The sequence below is a fragment of the Ochotona curzoniae genome, unplaced genomic scaffold, assembly GCF_017591425.1.
Source record: "Ochotona curzoniae isolate NIBS_2020 unplaced genomic scaffold, NIBS_Ocur_1.0 contig_1014, whole genome shotgun sequence".
NCBI lineage: Eukaryota > Metazoa > Chordata > Mammalia > Lagomorpha > Ochotonidae > Ochotona > Ochotona curzoniae.
The window spans coordinates 50,787,556-50,810,766 of record NW_024464920.1 but is presented as its reverse complement, the minus strand read 5'-3'; the positions used below and the strand labels follow the sequence as shown (position 1 = coordinate 50,810,766).

Sequence of the window (23,211 nt, the reverse complement as noted above, 5' to 3'; positions counted from 1 at the left end):
AGCAGCAGGTCCTGTTGAATTTCTCAACTTTGATTCCATAGAGAGATGTGCTTTGGGCAGAAAGAAGCAGCATGGTCTGAAGATACTCAGCAGGGAGAGAAGCCGGCTCCACCACTTGCTGTTTGCTCAGACAGGCACACATACACGCAGCCAGCTCCTCTGCCATTTTCATCCAGAATGCCCACAGTATCTAGGGATGGGCCAGGCGGAAGACCAGAGCCATCGGGGATTCCTGCACAAGTGGCAGGGACCCAGCTGCTTGTACCTGGTGCCTCGTTGGGCGCATGTGAACGGGAAGCTGGAGTTGGGAGTGTAGCAGAGACTCAGACCCAGGGACTGCAGTGTGAGGTGCAGGGTCCCCAGCAGCCTCTCTCTGTGCCGTACATCCCTCACTTTATACTTTTGTTGTTTTTTAATTTACTTCTATTGGAGACACAGATTTATAGAGAGAAGGAGAGACAGAAAGATATGTTTGCTGGCTCATTCTCCAGATGTCTGTAACAACCATAGCTGAGCTGATCCAAAGTCAGGAGCCAGGAGCTCCTTCCAGATCTCCCACATGAGAACAGGGTCCCAAGGACTCAGGCCATTCTCCACTGCTTTCCCAGGCCATAAGCAGCTTGCTGTATTGGAAGTGGAGAGGATGGGACATGAACTGGCACCCTTAAGAGAGTCTGTGACTGCAAGGCAAGGATTAGACAGTTGAGCTGTCTTTCACCCTGGTCCCTAAGCAGGTTTTAGGATTTGTTTGGAAGTGTCTCTTCATGCACTGTATATTTTATTAGTAAATTAAGTTAGTTTTTCTCGTTTACAAAATCCTCATCTGTTAAAATTGCTATTTTATGTTCTGACTTTTATCTTGATGTACTTTTCTTGAAGGTATATATATTTTTTCAATTTTACAGACTGTCGCTCTTGATGGAACACTGTTTTTAAAATCTGGGGTGATCTCCGGAGGATCAAGTGACTTGCGACATAAGTCCAGATACTGGGATGAGAAGGAGCTAAAGACTCTGAGAGACAAAAGAGGACTGCTTGTGCAGGAGCTGAAGGTAAATCCACGCCATGGGAGGGTTAGGGAGAGAGAGAGAGGGCCTTCCATCTCCAGGTTTACTCCCCGCTGGCCACAATGACCAGGGGTGAGCCAGGCAGGATCCAGGAGCTTCTTCCAGGTCCCCATGTGGGAAGCTGGGGCCTGAGCACCTGGACCATGGTCAGCCATTCTTTCCAGACAACTAGGGATCTGGGTCAGAAACGGAGCAGCAGGGACTTGAGCTGGTGTCCACATTGGAAGCTGGCATCCCAGACAGTGGCTTTATCTACCATGCTACAGCACCAGCCCTGCTATAAAAGGGTTAAAATGGGGCCCAGTGTGATAGCCTAGTGGCTGAAATCCTCACCTTGCAATCACCCTGACCCCATATGGATGGCTGCTCTACTTTACTTCCAGCTCCCTGCGTGTGGCCTGAGAAAGGCGGCTGGGGACAGCCCACGGCCTTGGGACCTGTGGCCACTTGGGGAGTGAACCAGTGGGCAGAAGATCTTTCTCTCAGTAAATATGACTTTCCAACAAACATAAATAAATCTTTTAAAAAAACAGAATAGGAATTTTTTAGGCAAGGTACGATTTAAATCATGAGATAATGAAAACAGCCTCCTTTTATGCTGATTTCAAGTACTAAGTAGCCGGGATGAAAAACGTGAGCAGTTCCTGTCGTATCAAACGCTCCGTGAATGTTGTCATTATTGTGTGTGAGCCGGTGTGTATTCATCTCTCAAGTGAACTCCCTGAGGTAGAACTTACCCCTCCGACAGTGTGTTCAGTGTCCGTGGGCGTCTCGGAATTCCCGCCGGAAGAAAACCTGCAGTTAGAGTCTGTATGACGCACATTGCAAGTATGGGATTCCAGCAGATGTTTTCATCTTAGCCAGTCTGATTGGTTAAAAGGCATAATCCAGTTGTTTGATTTCCATTTCTGAAATTAATACTGAAATTATCATGTTATACTCTATTTAAATGAGTTACTTGTGTTGGTAAACTGGTTCTTAGTCAAATATGGTGTGAATGTTTTGTTTGACTTTTGAGTTGGCTTTGTTGAGGTGTAATTTATTTACCATAGTAGTCACTGATGTGTCCCATGTCTCACTCACACACACACACACACACACACAGTTCCTCCGAGCTCCTTTCATCCATTTTCTACTAGAGTTCCCACTTCTAGATTTCTGTGTAAGCAGACTCATTTACACACGATCACGAGTGGTCTGTTCTGTCACGCTTTGTTCTTTTGGCCTCATGTTTTTGAGATGTGTTGCATCAAAACATTTATTTCTTTTTGTTGTTCACCTTTTGAGAGTTGACTATTTTTATTATGTGTGTATTTGTAAACCTCTTTATGTGGCCAAATTTACTAGACTCGTAATAGCTTACAGATTTTAGAATGTGTCATGATTAGAAACTACCTAATTCTTTCTCCTAAACTGGTACTAAGCATCCCGACACTGAGATCGGACAAGATCAGGTACTGTGTGCAGGGTGCTGCCGGCCGTAGACGCTCATCCCTCCTCAAGACGGAAGAGCGCTCAGTAACACTTCCTTCTCGTACTTCTGTGTACTTGACATTTACATGTTTGTTCATTTGTAGCTCACATTGATGGCTGGGGTTCAACTTTATTTTCACCAACTGACTTGCCATTTTATAAAAATTCAATTTGTCTCCCGTCCACTGGAAATGGTAACTCTAAGAGACACTAAGCCCATAGCCTGCTGTAAGATAATTATTTTTTGTATTCAGTGTTTTTTTTAAGATTTATTAATTTTTATTGGAAAGGCAGATATACAGAGAGATAGATCTTCTGATTGGTTCACTCCCCAAGTAGCCACAACAGGCGAGCTAAATCAATCCAATGCCAGGAGCTTCTTCCAGGTCTCCCACAACAGGTGCAGGATCCCAAGGCCTTGGGCCGTCCTCTACTGCCTTCCCAGGCCACAGGCAGGGAGCTGGATGAGAAGTGGAGCAGCCAGGACATAAACCGGTGCCCACATGGGTTCCCTGTGTATGTCTACTACCAGTTTTTGATGCAAGGAGATAAGGCAAGTTTACTTGACTAATTTTCTTTTCATGTGAGTGTGAGAGCATGTTTTATGTTTTAGTCTAAGTGTGGTTATGGTAAGGTTGAGTTTTATAGATGTAGATAGAAGCACAAGATAAGTTCTGGAATGTGGCAGATTGAAAGGAACCTTGCCGTACATATCCATGCCAAGTTCCCTTCTGTGTGTGCTGTTGGCACCAATGACAGCTACGCGTGGGTCGTCGGGGGCTGCCTGGAGCCGCAAAGGCATGTGGGGGAGATTCAGAGCACAGGGCCGTCCTGGGCTGGACACGTTCAACAGTAGGAGCGTGTGTTCTTTGCAGTCCTGCCTGAGTAATGTGTAGGTGGTGGCCTCCCTGTTCCTGAGCTGAGAAGTTCTAGTGAGAGCAGAGAGGCGTCTTTGGCTCCTCTGTAGTGTAGTGCGTAAGGGACACTGGCCATGTTGTGCTGTGGTCACTGGCGTGGGGGCTGCTACTGGTTAGGGAACTTTCAAAACAAGAGGGCGCCATTCTGAGAGCCTGGCTCAAAGAAACGAGTGTTAATTAAATCCCAGTTTTTTAATTCTGCAGATACTTCGTTGACCTCATATGTATTTCAAAGTAATTGTGGGTATTAGTTTAACTGCTGGGTTTAAGTCTGTATGAGCATCCTACACCTAGGACAGTGGGGTGTAATGAGTTAAAGAGATACAGTGCAGTGTCAACCTCCCCACCCCCACTAAAGATTCTGTGGGAGTGAAAACATGTTATTTGTAGAATATTGACACATGAGATTTGAGATAAGTAAAAAGTATGATACATGAACTGAAGGAGACGTGCCATTGAGAACCAAATTTGTAACCTTGAAGACTAAGCAGAAGTAATCTTAATGAGAGAGGGTCTGAGTGCTCAGGATAAAGAGGTCACAGGAAAGACACAGCAGTGAGAGCCCACAGCTCGCGGGAGAATTGGCAAAGCTCAGAAGAGGAAAAGGAACAAAGAGAAGAAACGCATTCAACAGGGAGGTGATCTCTGAGCCAAACCTCGATGGGCACTGAGGACGTGCGCGGGTCCCCACTGCAGGTGTGCTGAGGACAGGGCTGACAAGGACGCGAGGCGATGCTTAAAGCTTTTGTAAAAATCAGGCTTGTGGGCCCAGCACGATAGCGTAAGGTCCTCTCCTTGCAAGTACCAGGATCCCATATGGGCACCAGTTCTAATCCTGGCTGCTCCACTTCCCAGCCAGCTTCCTGCTTGTGGTCTGGGAAAGCAGTGGAGGACGGCCCAAGGCCTTGGGACCCTGCACCTGCGTGGGAGACCCAGAAAGAAATTCCTGCTCCTGGCTTCGGATCGGCTCAGCTCTGGCCATTGCAGCCACTTGGGGAGTGAATCATCGGATAGAAGATCTTCCTCTGTGTCTCTCCTCTTCTCTGTGTAGCTGCCTTTTCAATAAAATAAATAAATATTTTTTAAAAAGTCAAGCTTGTATCTGATTACAAAGCTGGACAGGAAGGACTGTGGAATTATAACTACAGGAAAAAGCACCATGGCCTCAAATGCCACTTACCTTATGTGCCGAGAAGCGTATTCAGAGGATCTGCTGTTTGATTCACGCACGTCTGTGGCGGAGCCTAGAGGAAGGACTGTGAGCAACACCTGAGGCAGAGCAGACGGAAGGACGTGCTGAGTTAACTCCGCAGAACTGGGGGCTGGACAACAGAGCAACGGACATGCGCCCCAAGGCCTCGCCTGTGAGGAAAGAGAATTAGAACATTCTACAGAGTATCTCTTGAGGGGCAAAGAGCAAGGGTGGGACAGGAGGATTTCAGAGGATGCTGAGTTGGGCAGGCAACCTCTGCTGCTCCCGCAGGCTCCTAGCAAGGAGCAGGATCTGAAGAGAAGGAGCTGGGCCTGGGCCGGCACTCCAGCTCAAGTGCCAGCCTCACGGGGGAAGCTTCTCCCACTGCACCACAGGCTGGGCCCCAAGAAACCAGAATGACAGAGGGAAGAAAAGATCTGTCCACTGATCCATGTCTGAAAAATAAAAAATGACAAACTTCATAGAGCAATTAAAATGCTTAATACATATGGAATAATGAAGATATCTGTAAGATGCAAAAATTAATGGTTTTTTAAAGCGGAGATTTGTGTTAATGATGTTGGCCATAATTTAATAAACTGGACGTAAAGAAAAAATGTACACTTTTGAGATCAAAGAAGTCATCAAAACGCAGAATACTTTAAAGAATCTCATATACAGAATAAATTAAAATAGAAAAGACAGTGCCGGGCCCAGCGCGATACCCTAATGGATGAAGTCCTTGCCTCACACGCACCCGGGATCACATATGGGCGCTGGTTCTAATCCCGCAGCCCTGCTTCCCGTCCAGCTCCCTGCCTGTGGCCTGGGAAGGCAGTCGAGGACGATCCAGAGCCTTGGGACTCTGCACCCGCGTGGGAGACCCGGAAGAGGCTCCTGGCTCGTGGCTTCGGATTGGCTCAGCACCGGCCATTGCAGCCCCTGGGGAGTGACAGTGGATGGGAGATCTTCCTCTCTATCTCTGTATATCTGACTTTCCATTAAAAGAAATAAATAAATCTTAAAGAGAAAAAAAGACAAGACAGTGCCTTTGAAAGGCTAACAAAGTCATGAAATAAATTAATGAAATCCTAATGAAGTAAAAACCTCAGTGATCAGGAATGAAAATATAATCTTAAATGCAAAAACTGTACAATAATCTTCCACCTGCAAGCACTGGCATCCCAAATGCACATCTGTTCGTGTCCCAGCCGTCCTATCTCCAGTCTGCCCCCTGCCTGTGGCCAGGGACAGCAGTGGAGGACAGACCAAAGCCTAGGACACTACCAACCACATGAGAACCCCAGAAGAAGCTCCAGGCTCCTGGCTTCAGATCAGCTCAGCTCCAGCCATTGCAGCCAATTTGGGAGTGAACCAACAGAAGAAACATCTTTTTCTCTATCTCTCGTTTTCTGTAAATGTACCTTTCAAATAAAAATAAACAAATACTTTTAAAAAACGACAGTGGTCTCCCTAAAAGTCCCATATGTCAAAAAAAATTCCCGATGAACCAAAGCTTTAAACTAAAACCAGAGTTATTACTTGGAGAGTAAAGCCATTGAATACATTTAGAAGTTTAAACAGATGAGCACGAGTCTTACTAAGGAGCTCTTTACCTAGTGCCACGCACAGGGTGTGATGGTAGGCTGAGCCGAGGCAGGGCCAGTCCATGCGGAGAAGTCCATGTGGCCACTGAAACACAGGAAGCACCTCATGGGAGATGCAGTTCTCAGAAGAGTGCTAGCGAAGCTGACTTCCTATGCATCGGTAAGATTTGGGAAAACATCTGTAACTCCTATTTCTACTGGTTGTGTAAGGAAGAGATTGCTCACCCATCCATTGTTTGTGAAAAGGTAAATCTGGAATATACCACTGTAATAAAAACGTGGATGCCTTTGACCCACTTGAGGTAGTCGTGGTGTTGAGGGTGGGTGTACCTGCGGGTATGGCCTTGCTGCGGTGGCAGAGGCTCGGAGGAGAGACAGAGAGGAAGATCTTCCATCCAATGATTCACTCCCCAAGTGATCACAACATCTGGAGCTTCATCCAGGTCTCCCACATGGGTGCAGGGTCCCAAGACTTTGGACGTCCTCAGCTGCTTTCCCAGGCTACAAGCAGGGAGCTGGATGGGAAGTGCTACCAGGATTAGAACTGGCGCCCATATGGGACCTGGGCAGGTGCAAGGTGAGGACTTTAGCTGCTAGGCCACCGTGCCGGGCCCTTGTTTTGTTTTGTTTTGAGGAAGCTGTTTGCCAGCTTGGTCACTCAGATGGCTGATGTACTTAAGTGCCCAGGCTCCTACCTGAAGGAGACATGATTGTGGGCATGGATGTGCATAAAAATCTAGGATCACCTCAGATAAATTTCTTTGGGGATCCCCCAACTGAATTGCTGGACTCCGAACCCCATCCATTAAGAGAATTGCAGTTTCCATGGTCTGACTGTGGAATGCATGAGTCAGAGCTGGGCCTCTGGCTGGGGTGGCGCAATGGACCGCCTGTCCAAGTGTGCATGGGGAATATGGCAGTACAGTGGAGCCTGGGGAGTACACCTGTAACATGACAGGACAGAACAAATTCATCAACTACCCCAGCCAAGTGTTGACAGTGAATATCTGGGCAAACGGAGACTCTAAGTTGGACCGTGTCAGCCAGCGGATTCTGCAGAGATGTCATCATGCTTGGAGTGGTGAGATGGGCAGTAATTCAGAACTGTTGCATTACTGACTCCTCTTGAGCACATTGGGGACCCTGGGGTGGTGTCGGGGGCTGTCCTCCATCCCAGGGGGCAGAGGTATTTGGGAGGCCCTCCCCTGTGTCCCCCAGATACAGGAAAGAAAACAAGAATGCGGAAATGGTGATCTCACCCACCTTCCTGTAGTCCTTGACCCTAATCACGCTAATCAACTATCATCAAAGTAAATTAATAAAAGAAAGGAGGTTTTTTTCCTTGAGAGGGATAGACGGGCAGATCTCCATTAGCTTGTTCATTCCCAAAATGGCTGCCATAGCCAGAGGTGAGCTTGTTTGAGGCCGGGAGCCAGGAGCTTCTTCTGGGTCTTAAATGTGGGTGCCGGGACCCAAGGACCTGGACCGTCCTCCACTGCTTTACTAGGCCATAGGCAGGGAGCTGGACGGGAAGTGGAGCGGCCGGGACTTGAATTGGTGCCCATGAGATGCCAACGCCGCGGGTGGAGGATTAGCTTTGCTGTACCACCGTGCTGGTTGCAGACCAGCGAGTTAGTACCTCTGAGAGCACACAGGGAGTCTAAATGCTTTGCTGTTTTAAATTGTCTCGTATTTCTCATTTTAGGATTTGATGAAGACACTCCGCAAGGAAACTGATTTGAAACAAATACAAACTCTAATACAAGGAACTCAAGTGCGACTAAAATACTCCCAGACTGAATTGGAGATGATTAAAAAGAAGCATCTTGCCGCCTTTTACCGGGTAATACAGACTTAAGTACAAGCTTTTGGGGTTTAGAACCAGCATCTAGAATGTTTGTGGCATCATGTAGTTTTAAATACTTCACCCCATGATTGAGATTATACGCTAATTCTCTGGTTTCTTATTTGTATGATATCTGAACTTGTTATCCAGATGTACACAGCTCCATCTTAGGGATTCTCTGACTCTGAAAGGCGCCTGTCACGCTTCTCTTCCTGACCAGGATCAGTCTCAGCTGCAGAGTGAACTTCTCAATATCGAGTCTCAGTGCACTATGTTGAACCAAGGCATCCAAGAGCAGCAACGGAGAGTCGAAGAATTCCGAGCTAACATAAATAAGGTCCTAAGTGTTACATTTTGCCAAAAACAGTATGTCGGATGTGCTGAAGCAGAAGCTGCTAGTTCACAGTGCTCTGTCAGAAACTGGGGGCCAGATTCACTTCCTTGTGTCTGTTGAGAGCTATGGGGGCCGGTGCATCCCCTGCTCCGCTCCCAGCCTCTCCCCGCCACCTCGTCTGTGCCCCTCACACCAGCAGGGAGACTGGCGTCCAGGCGCTGCTTTGAGGTCACCTTTTCAGCTGCAGCCATCTTGTTAACTTACCGTATGTCAGACCTAGTGCTCAGGTTTGAGGCTGAAAAGATTTGGTCAAGTAGCCTCTGCTGGCAGCATGACTTTATCCCCCTGTCGGGTATGTCAAGTCCTTGTAAGTGACTTGCCACACCTCCTTTCTAGATTAAGCCTTCCCTAACTTCTCCAGTCATTTCAGATGATTGCAGTGTTGAGCCCAGCTCTGGTTTCCGTCTGTGTGAATGCTCTGCTCTTTGTTGATTCCCAGACTAGCACAAGGTCAGTGCTGTCTGGGCAGTGCCAAGTGTCACATGACCAAGTACCTGCAGCTGCCAGGACTCGGATGGATCTGCCGCTTAGGCTAATCAAGCTCACTGCATGGTCCACTAGGACCTGACCGTCTGCAACAGTCCTACTGTCAGGTCTCTCTCCTGGCCGTGTAATTACACAGCAGTGCAGGGCTTGTAAATCTGAGTCCAAAAGTTGTTTTTGTTGGATTTAGTTCATACTTGTCTTTCTAGATCTTTTATACGTGTTAATTCTAGTCCTCTTGTTTTATATTGCCTAAAATGCAATATTACACATATGTAAAATTATTTCTGCATAGTATTATATTTTGGGGTAACTGAAGTGAGTGGAATTTTTGAATTTTATGAAGTCAAAACACTTCATAAAGCCAGGATACTTCATAAACGCACTTCCAGAGCTTCAATTTAAGTTTTTGAGTAAGAATTTTTTAAATGCATCATTTTCTGGCCCCTCAGAATACAGTGATGCTTGGTGGGGTTAATTTTGTACATAATCTGGGAAAGTCCTAAAGAGAAAAACTTAGAGTTAAGCACTGTCTGTATTTCCTAGAATTAATCATTAAGTTAGTTGTTTTAAAATGAAAGGTGGAAGATGATATTTTCCTGCACTTCTGTGAAGAAATTGGAGTAGAAAATATTCGTGAATTTGAGAACAAACATGTTAAACAGCAACAAGAAATTGATCAAAAAAGGTATTTTTAATAATAGATACTGGTAACCAGTTTATATAAAATAACTATTATTTTTAACTTAGAGAAATTAAGCCTTATAGTCTCTATTTCAGTTAATCAAAAAGCAGCTAACAAAAATTCATGTTCTTACAATGTGATGCAACAGAAGGGTTAACGAAAAAAAGAATCAGTATTTCAAGGCAGTTACTTCTCTGTGTGTGTTTACCTGCAATTTAATTACCAACTCAATACACCTGTGGACTTTTTTTTTTTTTAAGGAAAAAACTCAATAAATTGATTCTGAAGTTCCCATAAAAAACTAGGCAAGAAAACCCTGAGTGAGTCCATGGAGATGGACTGGGACTGCCACGGGTTAACAGTGCAAGCACAGGAATACAGCCTGATCCAAAAGAATTCTCATCTCTTGTATTGGTGGAGAAAAATGCTTTTTAAGATATTTTTGAAAGGCAAAGTTAGAGAGGCTTTCCATTCACTGGTTGCTGGTTCGCTCCCCTAGGGTCACAATGGCCAGAACCAAGCTGGTCCAGAGCCAGGAGCCAGGAGCTTCTCCCAGGTCTCCCACATGGGTACAGGGCCCTAAGGCTGCTTTCCCAGGCCGTTATCTAGGAGCTGGAAGGGAAGTGAGGCAGCGTGGCCAAGGGCCCCAGGTGCTGCAAGCGTAAGTTTAACATGTTATGCCACAGCACTGGCCCCAGTACATCTTATTAGGGGAGGAGGAAAGGGTGTGGTTAGCTGGTAATTAAGGAGCACCTGGCTCAACCTGGAGCTCCAGTTCCTGATTCCAGCTCCGTCTAATGCAGACCCTGGGGGACAGGTGGTCAGGTCACTGGGTGCATAACCCCTAGAAAGGCCTGCGCAGTGCCCCGGGCTCCTCAGCTTCAGCCCAGGGCCTGGCCATCGGGTGTGCAAGGTGTGAACCAGCAGAGGGGGCTTGCTGAGGCTCCAGCCAGGCAAATGCTTCCCCTTATTCTTAGGGTGAATGTTGAGTTTTGTTAGTTTCTCCAATGGTTTCACTTTTTATTGGTTCAAAGTGGCCAATACACATAGTAGTAAATTACATGGATTAACTGTAGAATGTGAAACTGTCCAGCATTCCTACAGGAAACCCTTTTAGAGTTTTGTTCTTTATTACCCATATATGCTAAATCAAAGTTTTGTCAAAAATTTTTGCATAGATGTCCCTAAGTTTAGTGGCCTGTAGGTTTTCTTGGGATGACTGACCTATTTTAAAGTCAGGGTGATGCCAGCCTATACAGTGAAGTGGGCATTGCCCGCTTCTGCCTCCTTGTGTGCTGCTGTTTGTTCAGGAAGCACAAGGATTTTCTGGATGTGTTTTTCTTGGGCGAGCGTGGTAGTTTGTGTCAAGCTGTCAGATTTGTTAGCCTGTTGACACTAGTGTCTTTTTTGTCTTTGTCCTTTTAAAGGCCTGTGGGATCTGGTCCTGACGGTGTCACCCTGTTGTAGCCCAGCCTCTGCCTCCTTGGTCCTCCACTCTGCTGTTCTGTCGCTGACTGTCCCTGTCCCCCGGCTTTCTGTAATCTTCATAAAGTACGAGTTACAGTGCGTGTGCTGGATTTATCTTCTCTCAAGTGAAGCATCTCAAGGTCTTTATTTTCCTCAGAACTGCATCCTGCAAGTTTGTTTGTTGTGTTTTCATTTTCCTTCTGCTCACAATGTCTTCTCATATCCCAGAGACAGTTGAGAGCAGACTGTTTAACGCGTGTTCTCCGGGGAAGGGCTGCAGAGACCTTCCTGTGACTGGATCTCAGTCACTTGAACTGTGAGCTGCGAGGATGCGCTGTGTTACTGCCCACCCGAGGCTGCTGACACCCTATGGTCTGGACGCACGTGAGGGGAGTGTGCCCTCTGCTCCAGGCAGCTGCGCCTTGACCTTGCCCGCCAGGCCTGCTCACGGAGCTGACCTCTGCTCCCAGGTGGCTGCGCCTTGACCTTGCCCGCCAGGCCTGCTCACGGAGCTGACAGCCCACGGGAAGGTGCGGCCAGTCACCACGTCTCTCAGCGTCTGCTGTCCGTTTTTATTTCATGTATTTTTCAAGCCTGTTGTTAGGTGTTACCCATATCTGAGATCATTTTATGTTTTGTTTAATTAATCATACTATGTGAAGTGTCCCTCTGACATTTTTTTGCCATATTTCTTGTTTTGAAGTCAGTTCTGAACTTCAGAAAATTTCCTCAAGAATTTTCACTTTCTCAGTATTCATATATAAAATCCAACTATAGATTTAGCAGATTGAATTTATAGCCTTCTCAGTAGAGAAGTGATATTTTAAAAATACATAGTCATTCCAGCTAACAGCATGGAATGTTTCCTGTGTATTCTAATCACCTATATATTTTATTAGAATTTAAAGACTTTTTCTCTCAGATTATTTTCTTATTAATTCTTACATATTCTGTGGATTTTTTTCCTTGTCTGTTTCTGTATTTCTTTAGTAGGATTCTCATGTAGAGAAACATTCTCAAATTTTAGGTTGATCTAACAACTGGTAGCCTTATTAATTCCAGGTATTAAGTTTGAAATGTTTGTCACTTGTGACTGGAGGCATAAAACAGGAAGTGAAATATACAGACAAGGAGTTTGAGGAAGAAACCCAGGCTGGAGGTACAAAATGTGAGGGTTTCAATATGTACGTGGTGCTTGAAGTCATGTGAATAGACAGTAGAAGAAACTGCCGAAGCAGAGCAGGCTGCCGTGTCCCCCCTCCAGCTCTCTCTCTCTTTCTCTCTGTCTCCCTCTCTCCAAACTCCTGCGCAGAAGCTGGGCTGAGGATTCCTTCCTCCCCCTGCAGGCAGTGTGGGTGCAGAGTGGAGCAGAGACTGGCTCCTGGCTGGGTGTCTTGTGTCTACCCCACTGCGTGCTCGGCGGGTAAGCGGGGCAGGCCCTGTCTGTGCTTTGGTCTCTCCTGTTAGATGGGGAAGGAGAATGTTACCTCATGGGGTCACGCAGCTGATGGGAGAGCACGCGTGAACCTCTGAGAAAGTGTTACTTGGCTTTTTCTTGTTCTTGCAGTAGCACTGTCTGTCACAGCGTCTGATACAGTTGGTACTTTAGAACGTTTCTTGGACAAATGATGCTGTTAGCAGGGAGTGGGAGGAAGGGAACAGAAACAAGCTTGCATGATTCATGCTGACTCCTTTTCGCAGAGAGAGAGAGAGACGGGTTCTGAGATTCTCAAGTTTGGAGTTTATATGTGAATCGCTACTTGAATCACTGACATAAGTGCAAATGTGTAAATTATAAATTAATGAAAGCAAGCAAAGCTGTACAGCTTATAAAAGAGTTAAGAGACACATCGCCGTACTCGCTGGGCAGCATATCCACTCAAGATGGAATGACACGGAGAGGACCAGCATGGTGCCTGAGCTAGGATGATATGCAGATTTCTGAAGTGTTCTGTATTTTAATTTTCTGTGGAAAAAAATCGTCCTTGTGTGATGTATAGATCCAGATTCAAACCACTAGTTACAAGTTACAAGACTGTCAGAAAATCTGTCAACGATAGCAATTTGATATTACAGATTATTATTGCCACTTTCAGGCTGGAGGTGATTTGTGGCTGTGAATATTAACTATGTATTTCATGTCTACAGATGAAATGACAGGCTATCTAGAATTGGGGAAAGAGCATGCGTGGAGTTAGTAGATTAACTGATATGTGATATTGAATGATATTTTTTTAAGATTTATTTTTGTTGGAAAGTCAGATATAGAAAGGAGAAGAGAGAGAAAGGAAGATTTTCTGTCTGATGATTCACTCCTCAAGTGGCCGCAATGCCTGGAGCTGAGCCAGTCTGAAGCCAGGAGCCTCTTCCGGGTCTCCCACGCGGGTGCAGGGTCCCAAAGTGCGGGTGCAGGGTCCCAAGGCTTTGGGCCGTCCTCGACTGCCTTTCCAGGCCACAAGCAGGGAGCTGGATGGAAAGTAGTGGGGCCACCGGGATTAGAACTGATACCCATATGGGATCCCAGGTGTGCACAGCGAGGACTTTAGCTGCTAGGCTACCATGCCAGGCCCACCATTGAATGATATTAAAGCTGGGAGAACTAGAGGAGGTTCATTGCAGATTCCTTACAGTGTGTTTGTGACATCAGAGGGGAAGGTTGGTGACTCAGTGTTTCCCCGAGCTCCTCACGTCAGAGTGCCACGGTTGGAGTCCTGGCTGAGTGCCTGATCCCATATCCCAGGCGGTCCGGCCTGGGGAGGCCTGAACTGATGGCCGCAGTGGTCAGGTGGTGCCTGCCGCCCCGTGGGGGAGTGGGGTCACTCTCCTGGTCCCGCTGGCTCTACAGAGTGGACCCAGTGGACAGGAACCTTCTCTGTTTAGTCAGTAAAGTTTGATAAAAGAAACAGCTCTGCTCACCACTTACCATGTTTGACTTCATTAACCAGGTTAGAATTTGAAAAACAAAAAACTCGACTTAATGTTCAACTTGAATATAATCGCAATCAGCTTAAGAAGAAACTGGCTAAGATCAGTACATTAAAAGAAACTCTCCAGAAAGATATGGAGGACATTGGCAACCTGACAAAGGTAATCAGTTCTGGGTGACTGGAGCACCCTTCCCTGAAGAGGCCTTGCTGTGTTGGGTCCTGGCGGTGACCAGCGTGGGGAGGGCGGGCTTGAGAGGTCCTTCATGGGAGAGCAGGAGGGGCCCTGAGGAACCCCTGAGCTCTGTCATGGGGGGCGGGCTGAGAGAGTGGCTGTGTGTGGGAATGAACGGGAGGCCCAGGGGGCTGTCCTGAGAAGGGGTCATTGTGGCCAGAATGCTCCGCTGGGCCAGTGGGCAGACAGCAGGTGGCAGAGCTGCAGAGCAGCTTGAGCTGAAGGGTGAAGCTGGACAGTGGTTCGGCTTGTGCGTGGGATGGTGTGCGTGGGCCAAGCTGCGCACAGTGAGGTGCTTGGATGGCTGGCTGGGATTTGCCGACGACTGCTGGCAGCGGACGCGAGGGTGAGCTGCCAGCGCACATTCTCTGCACTCAGGCTGAAGAGAACTGCCTTCAGATGGTGAATGAACTGACGGAGAAGCGGCAGCAGCTGAAGGACGTGTGTGACACTCAGAGCGCCAGTGCGGAGAAAGTTCAGATGCAGATTGAAGAGGGACGCAGCAAGTTTTTGGCTGTTGATAAGTAATAAAACTTTAAAAACCACACTAGCGTTTTAAGCATGTATACCATCAATCGGAATGGGTTACACTCTCTGCCGTGTGAGTTTGCAGTGCAGGTCCTTGTTGGTGTCAGCCTCTGGTCTCTGTGTGTCTGCAGGGAAGTGGGGAAGCTGCAGAAGAAAGCTGTGATCATCCAGAGTTCTCTGGAGCAGAAACGGCTGGAGAAGCACAACGTGCTGCTGGACTGCAAAGTCCAGGACATCGACATTGTCCTGCTGCTGGGCTCGCTGGATGACATCATTGACGTGGAGGTACTGCGCAGACGGTCTCAGGGTACCACAGCTTGAGGGCCTTGAGGGCCTTGACCAGTCCCCTGACTGCCCATTCTTCCCCTTGCCCTGTGGCTCCTTCCTGAATGGGGTGGGGTTGCAGGCACGGCTGAATCCATGTCAGACTCGGGCTAGTGTAGACTGGCTGTGCCCCAGTCAGAGCCCTCTTCCTTCCTCCTCCCACAATGTCCTGCAGAAGAGGGGAGGTGGGCTTCCTCCGGGTCACGTCCCCACTTAGTGGATGTGCATGGAAAAGGAGAGCCGGTCTGCTGGCAGCAGAACCCAGCACTGAGCAGAGCACGGCACAGTGAGGCTGTGGAGGGAAGGGGGACAGAAACAGGGTGGCAGGGAACTGGCCCTGGCAGCTCGTGAGGGGAAGGAGCGAGGCCGAGCTGCACGCTGCACACTCAGTAGGTGAGCTGCGTCCCCAGCACCATGTTACTTTGCAGAGAACCAGGGAGCGCTTTGAAGGTTCTTAGGCCAAGGAGCTATGTTTAAGGAGAGAAATATGAAATACCTTACTTGGACCATGTTAAACTCTCACACCTCACCTTGTAAACATGTACACTGATTTGACAGCTAGACATAAGCTTTAAAGAAAAAAATAAAGGCCCAAACTGAGGAGGTGATAGGTATGAATTTTCTGTCTGAAGGGCTCAACAGAGACCCCAGAGATCCCACCTGTGGATTGGGAGTGGGGGCATTGTCACAGGAGGAAGACAGGGACCAAGGATCAGGAGTCCAAGGTGCCAAGTTTACTCCAACTTCTCTTACGTCCAGCCTGCCTGGCTGTCTAAGCAGCCTGCAAGGACAGACAGCCCTAGCACTGTTTCGCTGCCAGAACACCTAGTTAGTGGGTCGTAGTTTACACAACACCGTAGTCCTAAACACCAGCCTTCCTAGTCCTCAGGAACCTCGTTCTTTCCCAAGGTCCATAGGCTACAGTCGTTTTCCAAAGACTGAAAGCAAGCCTGGGGACATGGGCCTGTGGACGCTGTGGCGGAGCCCGAGTGGCCTTGCACGAGCCTGGCCTTCTGGGAGACTGAAGGCGAACTTGGGGCTCAGAGCAGGCTAGCAGGTTTAGGCATGCTCCTCCAAGTCCCTCAAGGCTGCCCCTGTGGGTTCGCCACACTTGGGAGATGGCACCTGAGGCCCCTCTGCCCTTGGAGGCCACTCACCTACCCTGGCAGGACTCGGAGATCTCTGCTTTGTGGAGGAGACCTCCCCGGGGAACCACTCCCAGTGGCAGCTCCGTGTATTCTCACATCTGCCACGGAGGGCCCCGCGAGCAGCGGCTGTAAGGACAGAGCTGCGTGTGTTTTTCAGCTGGGCACCGACACTGAGAGTACCCAGGCAACGACTGACATCTACGAGAAAGAGGAAGCCATCGAGATAGACTACAGCTCCCTGCGGGCGGACCTGAAGGTGAGTGAGCGTCCTGCTCCTCGGCACCGCCTCACTACTGCAGGTCCATGCCAAGGCGAGAGGTTCTCCTTTACTAAGAGTTTCTGACGCTGAACACTGGCTGGTTGCTCAGCCTGCTCCTCAGTCCAGTCCCAGCACCACCCACCTGTAATCCACATAAGAGTGCACAGGCCGGGCCTGTCCCCTCCGGTCACCATTCGGTCCAGGCTGGTGACCAGTGATGCACTGGCTTTCCGTAGCTCCTGCTTGGGTCTGGTCATTGGGTGCCAAGGCTCAGGTCCCAGCACACCTGCTTGATCGTTAGGGTGCCAATTCAGGCGCAGCAACCAGGGAGAGTCATGAGCCCAGGTATGGGCACTGCCGGCCACACAGGGAGCATGTTCCCGTGCTCCCAGCATAGCAGCTGCTGCAGCCAGAGTCATGAGGGGTCACTAAGGGAGCTTCAGGGCTGCTGTTAGCACTGCAGGGACAAGCACACCAGCACGAACTCCAATGGCCAGGGACAAGAGAACGCATGGACAGCAGTAGCCGTGAGGCCATGTTCAGTGCCTCACGGTGGGCTCTGCACAGCCCTGGACCTGGAAAAGTCTAGCCAGGGAAGGGTCGGCTGTCAACTGCGTAGTGAGCAAGTCAGGGCTCACCCTGAGTGACACAAGTCTTCCTGAAGCTTAGCAATCAACAGAAGTAGCCATCTGCTCCAGTGTTGTGCCTTTGCCCTCTGTATCCCAGTATACACCTCCAGCGGGCTCCAGGGTCCCTCCCACAGTGTGGCAGGTGACACTATGACAAACTGCCCAGGCTGCGGTGTCCCTGCAGCGTAGCAGCCATTCATTATTCCTGCGTGCTGGCTTTATCCTCGGGCTCTGCATGCTTTGCAAGCCAAGCAGGGACATTCCTGTTAGCTTCCAGGCAGGCAGCCACACAGCCCTGCCTTTTGGAGGCTAAGATGGATGAAATGTTTTTTCCTACAAAGTCCCAGCAAGTGTCCCCTTGGCATAGAAAGCTGAATGGGGCCACATTTGTTTGTTGAGCCAGTTGCTGTGGCAGGGACTGGATCCTGGACCATGCAGGGCCACCCAGTGACTGCACAGGGACCCCTGGGGAGGAGACGGATCGGCTGGTGGGCACACAGCCACTAGAAGTAGGGACATGGGCAGCAAGTGCAGAGCCGCAGCCCCTGAGCTTCGGTCCCTGGGGCGTCGGGGCACCTGCTGGCCTCTGCTTGGAGCCTTAGACAGCCATATCATCTTTTCTTGTATTCTTTTCATTACTTTCTCCTGTTCTTTGCATTTTAAACATCTTTCTGCACATGAAGGAGTGAATGTTAATATTTTCTTTCTGTGTATTTTTTGTCTATTTAACCTGAAATGTAATGCATGATATGAGGTAACAACATTTTTTTTTAAGTACCCAAGTTAAATGGTCTTTTTGCTAGCAGTTTTTCTTTTTAAAGATTTATTTGAAGTCAGAGGACCTGGCATGATGACTCAGTGGTTAAATCCTCACCTTGCATGTGCCAGGATTCCATATGGGCGCTGGTTCATGTCCTACCTGCTCTACTTCCCTTCCAGCTCCCTGCCTGTGGCCTGGGAAAGTGGTGGTGCACAGCCCAAAGCCTTGGGACCCTGCACCTGCGTGGGAGACCCAGAAGAGGCTCCTAGCTCCTGGCTCTAGATTGGCTCAGCTCCAGCCATTGCAGCCACTTGGGGAGTGAAACAGCGGATGGAAGATTTTTCGTTCTCTGTCTTTCCTTCTCTCTGTAAATCTGACTTTCCAATAAAAGTTTTGAGAGAGAGAGACAGTGAATTTTTAACTTTTATTCATTTATTTACCTGATAGGCTGAGTGACAGAGATCAGTCTTGCATGGACTGGCTCGTCTGCAAATGGCTGCAGTCACCAGGGCTGGGCCGGGCTGAAGCCAGGAGCCTGGAACTCCATCTGGGTTGAGGTTGGCCATCGCACGCTGCCTTCCCAGGTGCAGGACACTGGGTCAGAACTGAAACAGCCTGGATTCAAACCATTTCCAGTTTGGGGTGCAAGAGACCTAAGTAGCAGTTTAGCCAACCCTTTCTGGGTGGTCCAGACAACCTACAGGCGTGTCTACGAAACTTGACCCTCCCTCGGTCAAGTAGGCTATGTCCGTCGTCCAGGTTTAGTCACGTGACCTGCAGCTGAGCTGCCACAGAAGCTCCAGTTGCGTGATTGGGGATCTTTTCACCCTGCTGTACACTGTGAACATGCGTCTGGACGCTGCTTCCCACAAGCCTTTTAGCAGCAAGGAGTTTCCGTTGACAGCAGATGCCCGGTGTTTGTAATGGATAGTGAAGGTGATGCATAGAGGTTGCTGTTCAGGTGGAGATGCAGCATGTTCTGGGAGCAAACGACCCTGGAGTGACCTGCCACTGTGACGGGCCTCATGTACCCTCCTCGTGCCGCTGGGCTGCGGAACGGGGTCTGTCGGGGTTGCTCTTCACCGTAACAGGCCCTGCAGTCCGATGAAGAGGTCGAGGCCCACCTCAGGCTCCTGCTGCAGCAGGTGGCGTCCCAGGAGGACGTCCTGTTGAAGACGGCTGCCCCCAACCTGCGAGCCCTGGAGAACCTCAAGACCGTCCGCGACAAATTCCAGGAGTCCACGGATGGTGAGCGGGGCTCCCGGGGCTCCCGGGGCTCCCGGGGCAGGGGTCAGCACACAGCAGTCCTCCCTAGGAGTCCACGGACAGCGAGCGGGGCTCCCGGGGCAGGGGTCAGGGGTCAGCACGCAGCAGTCCTCCCTAAGAGTCCACGGACGGCGAGCGGGGCTCCCGGGGCAGGGGTCAGGGGTCAGCACGCAGCAGTCCTGTCTGTTGTACACATGCACAGTGCTTCTAATACTCAGTCACTCAGTTGTACTTGAACTGAAAGCCAGCGTTATTGGTTACCTTAAGTCACCCCCAGCATACAGCACAGCGAGTCAGCTCTTAGTCCTCAGTCGGGACCTGTGAGTGGCTGCTGGAAGTGAGTCCTGGTACGAGAGCCAGGCTCTCAGAGGAAGGTGATCTACTCAAGATGACCCAACTCAAAACCACGTGGGAAATCATTATACCTGAAAGCTTGAGAGAGGCGTCTCAGAGGTCTGTAAAATGCAGAGCTTCCATCTTGTTGTAGCTTTTGAGGCCAGCAGAAGGGAGGCGCGCATGTGCAGGCAGGAGTTTGAGCAAGTGAAGAAGAGGCGGTGCGACCTCTTCAGCCAGTGCTTCGAGCACGTCTCCGTCTCCATCGACCAGATCTACAAGAAGCTCTGCAGGAACGCCAGTGCGCAGGTGTGTGCGTGTCACCCTGTAGCCTGCTCCTGTGTGTCTTACTTTAGAGGGCTGTCTGCTGCACTGTCTCCACCTGGGCAATCTGGACAGGCCCACCCCTCTGCAGGCCTGCTGCCTCTCCCACGGTGTGAGTGGGGCAGGTCACTTGGTTCCCAGTCCAGCTGTGGGACTCTGACTTGACACCATTACAAGGAGGGATCTTTGAGATACATTTATCTGAGGAGGTGACCCAAGTAAGCAGGGAGAGAACTCAAGGCTAAGCCCGCTTCACGTGGCCGTGTCTGACCACCCCCACCAGTCTCAGCATCCACAGCTAATGCCTTTGGGGTTAAGTGTGGAATGCAGTGTCGGTCGGGCCCAGGGCCTGCTGTGCTGCTTTGTCCTCCCACTCTTACAACTTAGGTGATTCTGGGCAAGATACTTTGAGTTTCCATCTGTTTTTAGTAAAGCAGGATTGCGAATAGGGTCATGCCTGTCTCCGACAACCTTGCCCGTACTCGGTGCTCACTGCGTATTTGAAGAGTGGCCCAGCAAGTGAACTGAATGAATATGGCTTCTGTGGGATTTTCTGTGTGTGCTTATTTAAGTCCTGGAACCATGCTGCTAAATTGTGAAGGGTAGCCTGGTGGAAAGGCCTGACCCTTGGGTATATTAGGATGCTTCTCTCTGCCTGGGAACCCTGTTGTCCAGGATCAGATGTGTAACTGGACACCGTTAAACTTGAGGAAAGCCTGGCCAGCAGAATGTTAGGCAGTCAACTCCATTGCAACCCCAAGTGGTGGTTCATTGATTGCTGTTTCATTGTCACTAAAAAAATAATGTGTGTTTCAGGCATTTCTTAGTCCAGAGAACCCTGAAGAACCCTACTTGGAAGGAATTAGCTACAACTGCGTGGCCCCAGGCAAACGCTTCATGCCCATGGACAATCTGTCGGGGGGAGAAAAGTGTGTGGCAGCCCTGGCTCTCCTCTTTGCAGTTCACAGGTGAGCTCCCTGAGCGCTGGACGGTTTGTGTCACAGCGGAAACCAAGTTTGGGGCCTGCCCACAGACACCACAGGCTGTGCAGCGAAGGAGGCTTCCTCAGCTCAACAAGGTTAGGTTTTAAAGATTGTTTGAAAGAGATCAACCTTGCATCTGTTGTTGCACTCCTGGGATGGTTCCAGCAAAGTTGAGCCAGTCCCAAGCAGGGAGCTTCTGGGCCCTCCAGGTAGGGGTAGGGGCCCGAGTAGTTGGGCCCCACACCCCACACAGGGTGCTGCCAGGGTCTAATGACTCCACTTGTCATCCAGCTTCCTGCTGCAGAGCCCAAGAAGGCAACAGATGATGGCCGACTGCTCAGACCCTGCCACTGTGAGGGAAACCCCCGTTGGAGTCCTTGGCCCAGTCCCACCCAGGCTGCTGTTGGCATTTGAAGGGTGAACCAGCAAATAAAAAATGTTGTCTCTTAGCAATGTAAAAAAAATTTTTTTGAAAGACTGACATTGTAAAGTAGTTAAGGATGATTCCATGGGCTGGAGTGATTTCATAGGTGCCACCAGCAGAAAGAGGGCCTGACTTGGAGGGGCAGGTCAAGGATGACACCCAGCAGCAAGCGGAGGCAGTGTGGGCTGGGAGCTGGCAGCAGAGCCTCCAGTAGAAGCAACCGTGTCCTAACAAGTCTCAGGGCAGTGCTCCCATAGCGCGCGGCGGCCTCCCCATCCCAGTGGGCAGTGCTCCCAGCGCGCAGCGGCCTCCCCATCCCAGTGGGCAGTGCTCCCAGCGCGCGGCGGCCTCCCCATCCCAGTGGGCAGTGTGGGGGCTGTCAGGTGCAGTCCAGGCAGCCGGCAGGGCTTTAGCCACGAGGGTGTGGTCCAGTAAGCGGGCCGGGGCTCCTCTGCTCTGCACTCTCCTTCCATCCTCTTATAAAGCAAAGGAAATGACTGTGTTTCCCTTCTAGTTTCCGGCCTGCTCCGTTCTTTGTCTTAGATGAAGTGGATGCAGCCCTGGACAATACCAACATCGGCAAAGTGAGTTTCTGTGTTTGGGTCTCCTGCAAGGCTGAGGTCGTGGGAAGAGGCACTTGGCCGTGACAAAGCCAGCTTCCCGCAGAGGCCGTTCCGGGTGGCCTGCCTTCTGCTCTTGCTGGGAAGCCCACAGATTGTTGCTGGCAGACAAAGCTGTGCTTATTGCTGCAAATTAGGGTCCCACACTGAAGGCCTAGGGCACAGAGATGAAGCGGCTCTCTGGGGTCAACACCAAAGTAACATCCTTATGTAAAATCCCAGGAGCTCAAAATGCTGCCCCCCCCCCACTGCCCAGCTGCATCCAGATGTGTCCAATTCATGACTGGGCTTACACAGACAGGGAGGCAGGGCCCCAGACTCCTCACACCTGGTCAGCACTCAGGTCTGTAGACAGCTCAAGCTGCCCCAGAAGAAGGCCAGCTGGGGGTCAGGCGTAGTGGGACCTGAACAAAGGTGGGGCAGGCACAGGCGATGCCCAGAGGTGCCTGAGGTGGAGAGCTGTGTCTGCAGTGCCGCTCAGCTGCCCTCTGTCCCGCCAGGTGGCCAGCTACATCAAGCAGCAGACACAGGAGCAGTCCCAGATGATCATCATCTCCCTCAAGGAGGAGCTCTACTCCAAGGCCGACGCCCTGATCGGCATCTACCCGGAGGTAACGGCCCAGCAGGCTGCAAGACCACACTGGGCACCGCACAGGGTCTATTCCTGGGACAGTGCACGGAGGTGAAGCAGATGGAGAACTCTAGAACAGTGGGCAGGAGTTAGAACATGCTGCACACGTTTCTGTAGTGGGAGGTGGGAGGAAGGACGCCGCCCAGACATCCCAGGTTGCTCAGTAACTTGGGATCAGCTCGGCCGTCTTATCCCACCAGAATGCTTCCCTGAGCCTCGTCCTGGGCCCCAGTGGCGAGCCGGGCTTTAAGCTCCAAAGGCAGTCCTGTGCCTAGAGTGGTCGTTAAGGGGGCTGGCATGAGGCACGCATGTGGGGCAGTGGCTCCCAGCACGTCACTGACTGGTGCCAGCGGGCGGCACTCACCCTGTCCTCTCTCCACTCCAGCACGATGACTGCATGTTCAGCCGCATTTTGACCCTCGATCTTTCGCAGTACCCCGACACGGAGGGCCAGGAGGGCAGCAGACACGACGAGTCCCGCTAGGAGCCACTGTCGCAGCCTGCAGGACCTGTGACGGCGGCCGAGTGCTGGGCTGCTCCTGACTGACCAGCATCCGGTCCAGGCAGGGCCACCTGGGGCCATGAGGACGGCCACGTCTCCAGCAGGCGTGGGTGTGGGCCTCCCTGAACGATGCCTGCTGTTTACTGACAGCACTGGAGGGGGAGGCTGTTTCCACCTTAAAATTTATACC

At 50.1% G+C, this 23,211-nt stretch overlaps 1 protein-coding gene and 1 non-coding gene across 3 annotated transcripts in view; both read left to right on the top strand.

Moving 5' to 3' along the window:
- SMC1B (structural maintenance of chromosomes 1B) overlaps positions 1-23,003 on the top strand; it is a 44,980-nt gene extending 21,977 nt beyond the window's left edge. The window contains exons 12-25 of one of the 2 annotated variants that reach the window (XM_040991555.1): positions 906-1,052; positions 7,962-8,099; positions 8,323-8,439; positions 9,561-9,667; positions 14,077-14,218; positions 14,669-14,814; positions 14,950-15,103; positions 16,448-16,546; positions 19,030-19,186; positions 19,692-19,846; positions 20,678-20,829; positions 21,783-21,852; positions 22,389-22,499; positions 22,905-23,003. In XM_040991555.1, coding sequence (XP_040847489.1) covers positions 906-1,052; positions 7,962-8,099; positions 8,323-8,439; positions 9,561-9,667; positions 14,077-14,218; positions 14,669-14,814; positions 14,950-15,103; positions 16,448-16,546; positions 19,030-19,186; positions 19,692-19,846; positions 20,678-20,829; positions 21,783-21,852; positions 22,389-22,499; positions 22,905-23,003 — 1,794 coding nt within the window. The remainder of the gene's footprint in view (positions 1-905; positions 1,053-7,961; positions 8,100-8,322; positions 8,440-9,560; positions 9,668-14,076; positions 14,219-14,668; positions 14,815-14,949; positions 15,104-16,447; positions 16,547-19,029; positions 19,187-19,691; positions 19,847-20,677; positions 20,830-21,782; positions 21,853-22,388; positions 22,500-22,904) is intronic. The other variant, XM_040991556.1, reaches the window with a different exon arrangement.
- On the top strand, positions 12,987-13,092 carry LOC121164041. Its single transcript, XR_005885000.1, has one exon. It is a non-coding gene; the product is annotated as a U6 spliceosomal RNA (small nuclear RNA).
- Positions 23,004-23,211: the final 208 nt, after the last annotated feature.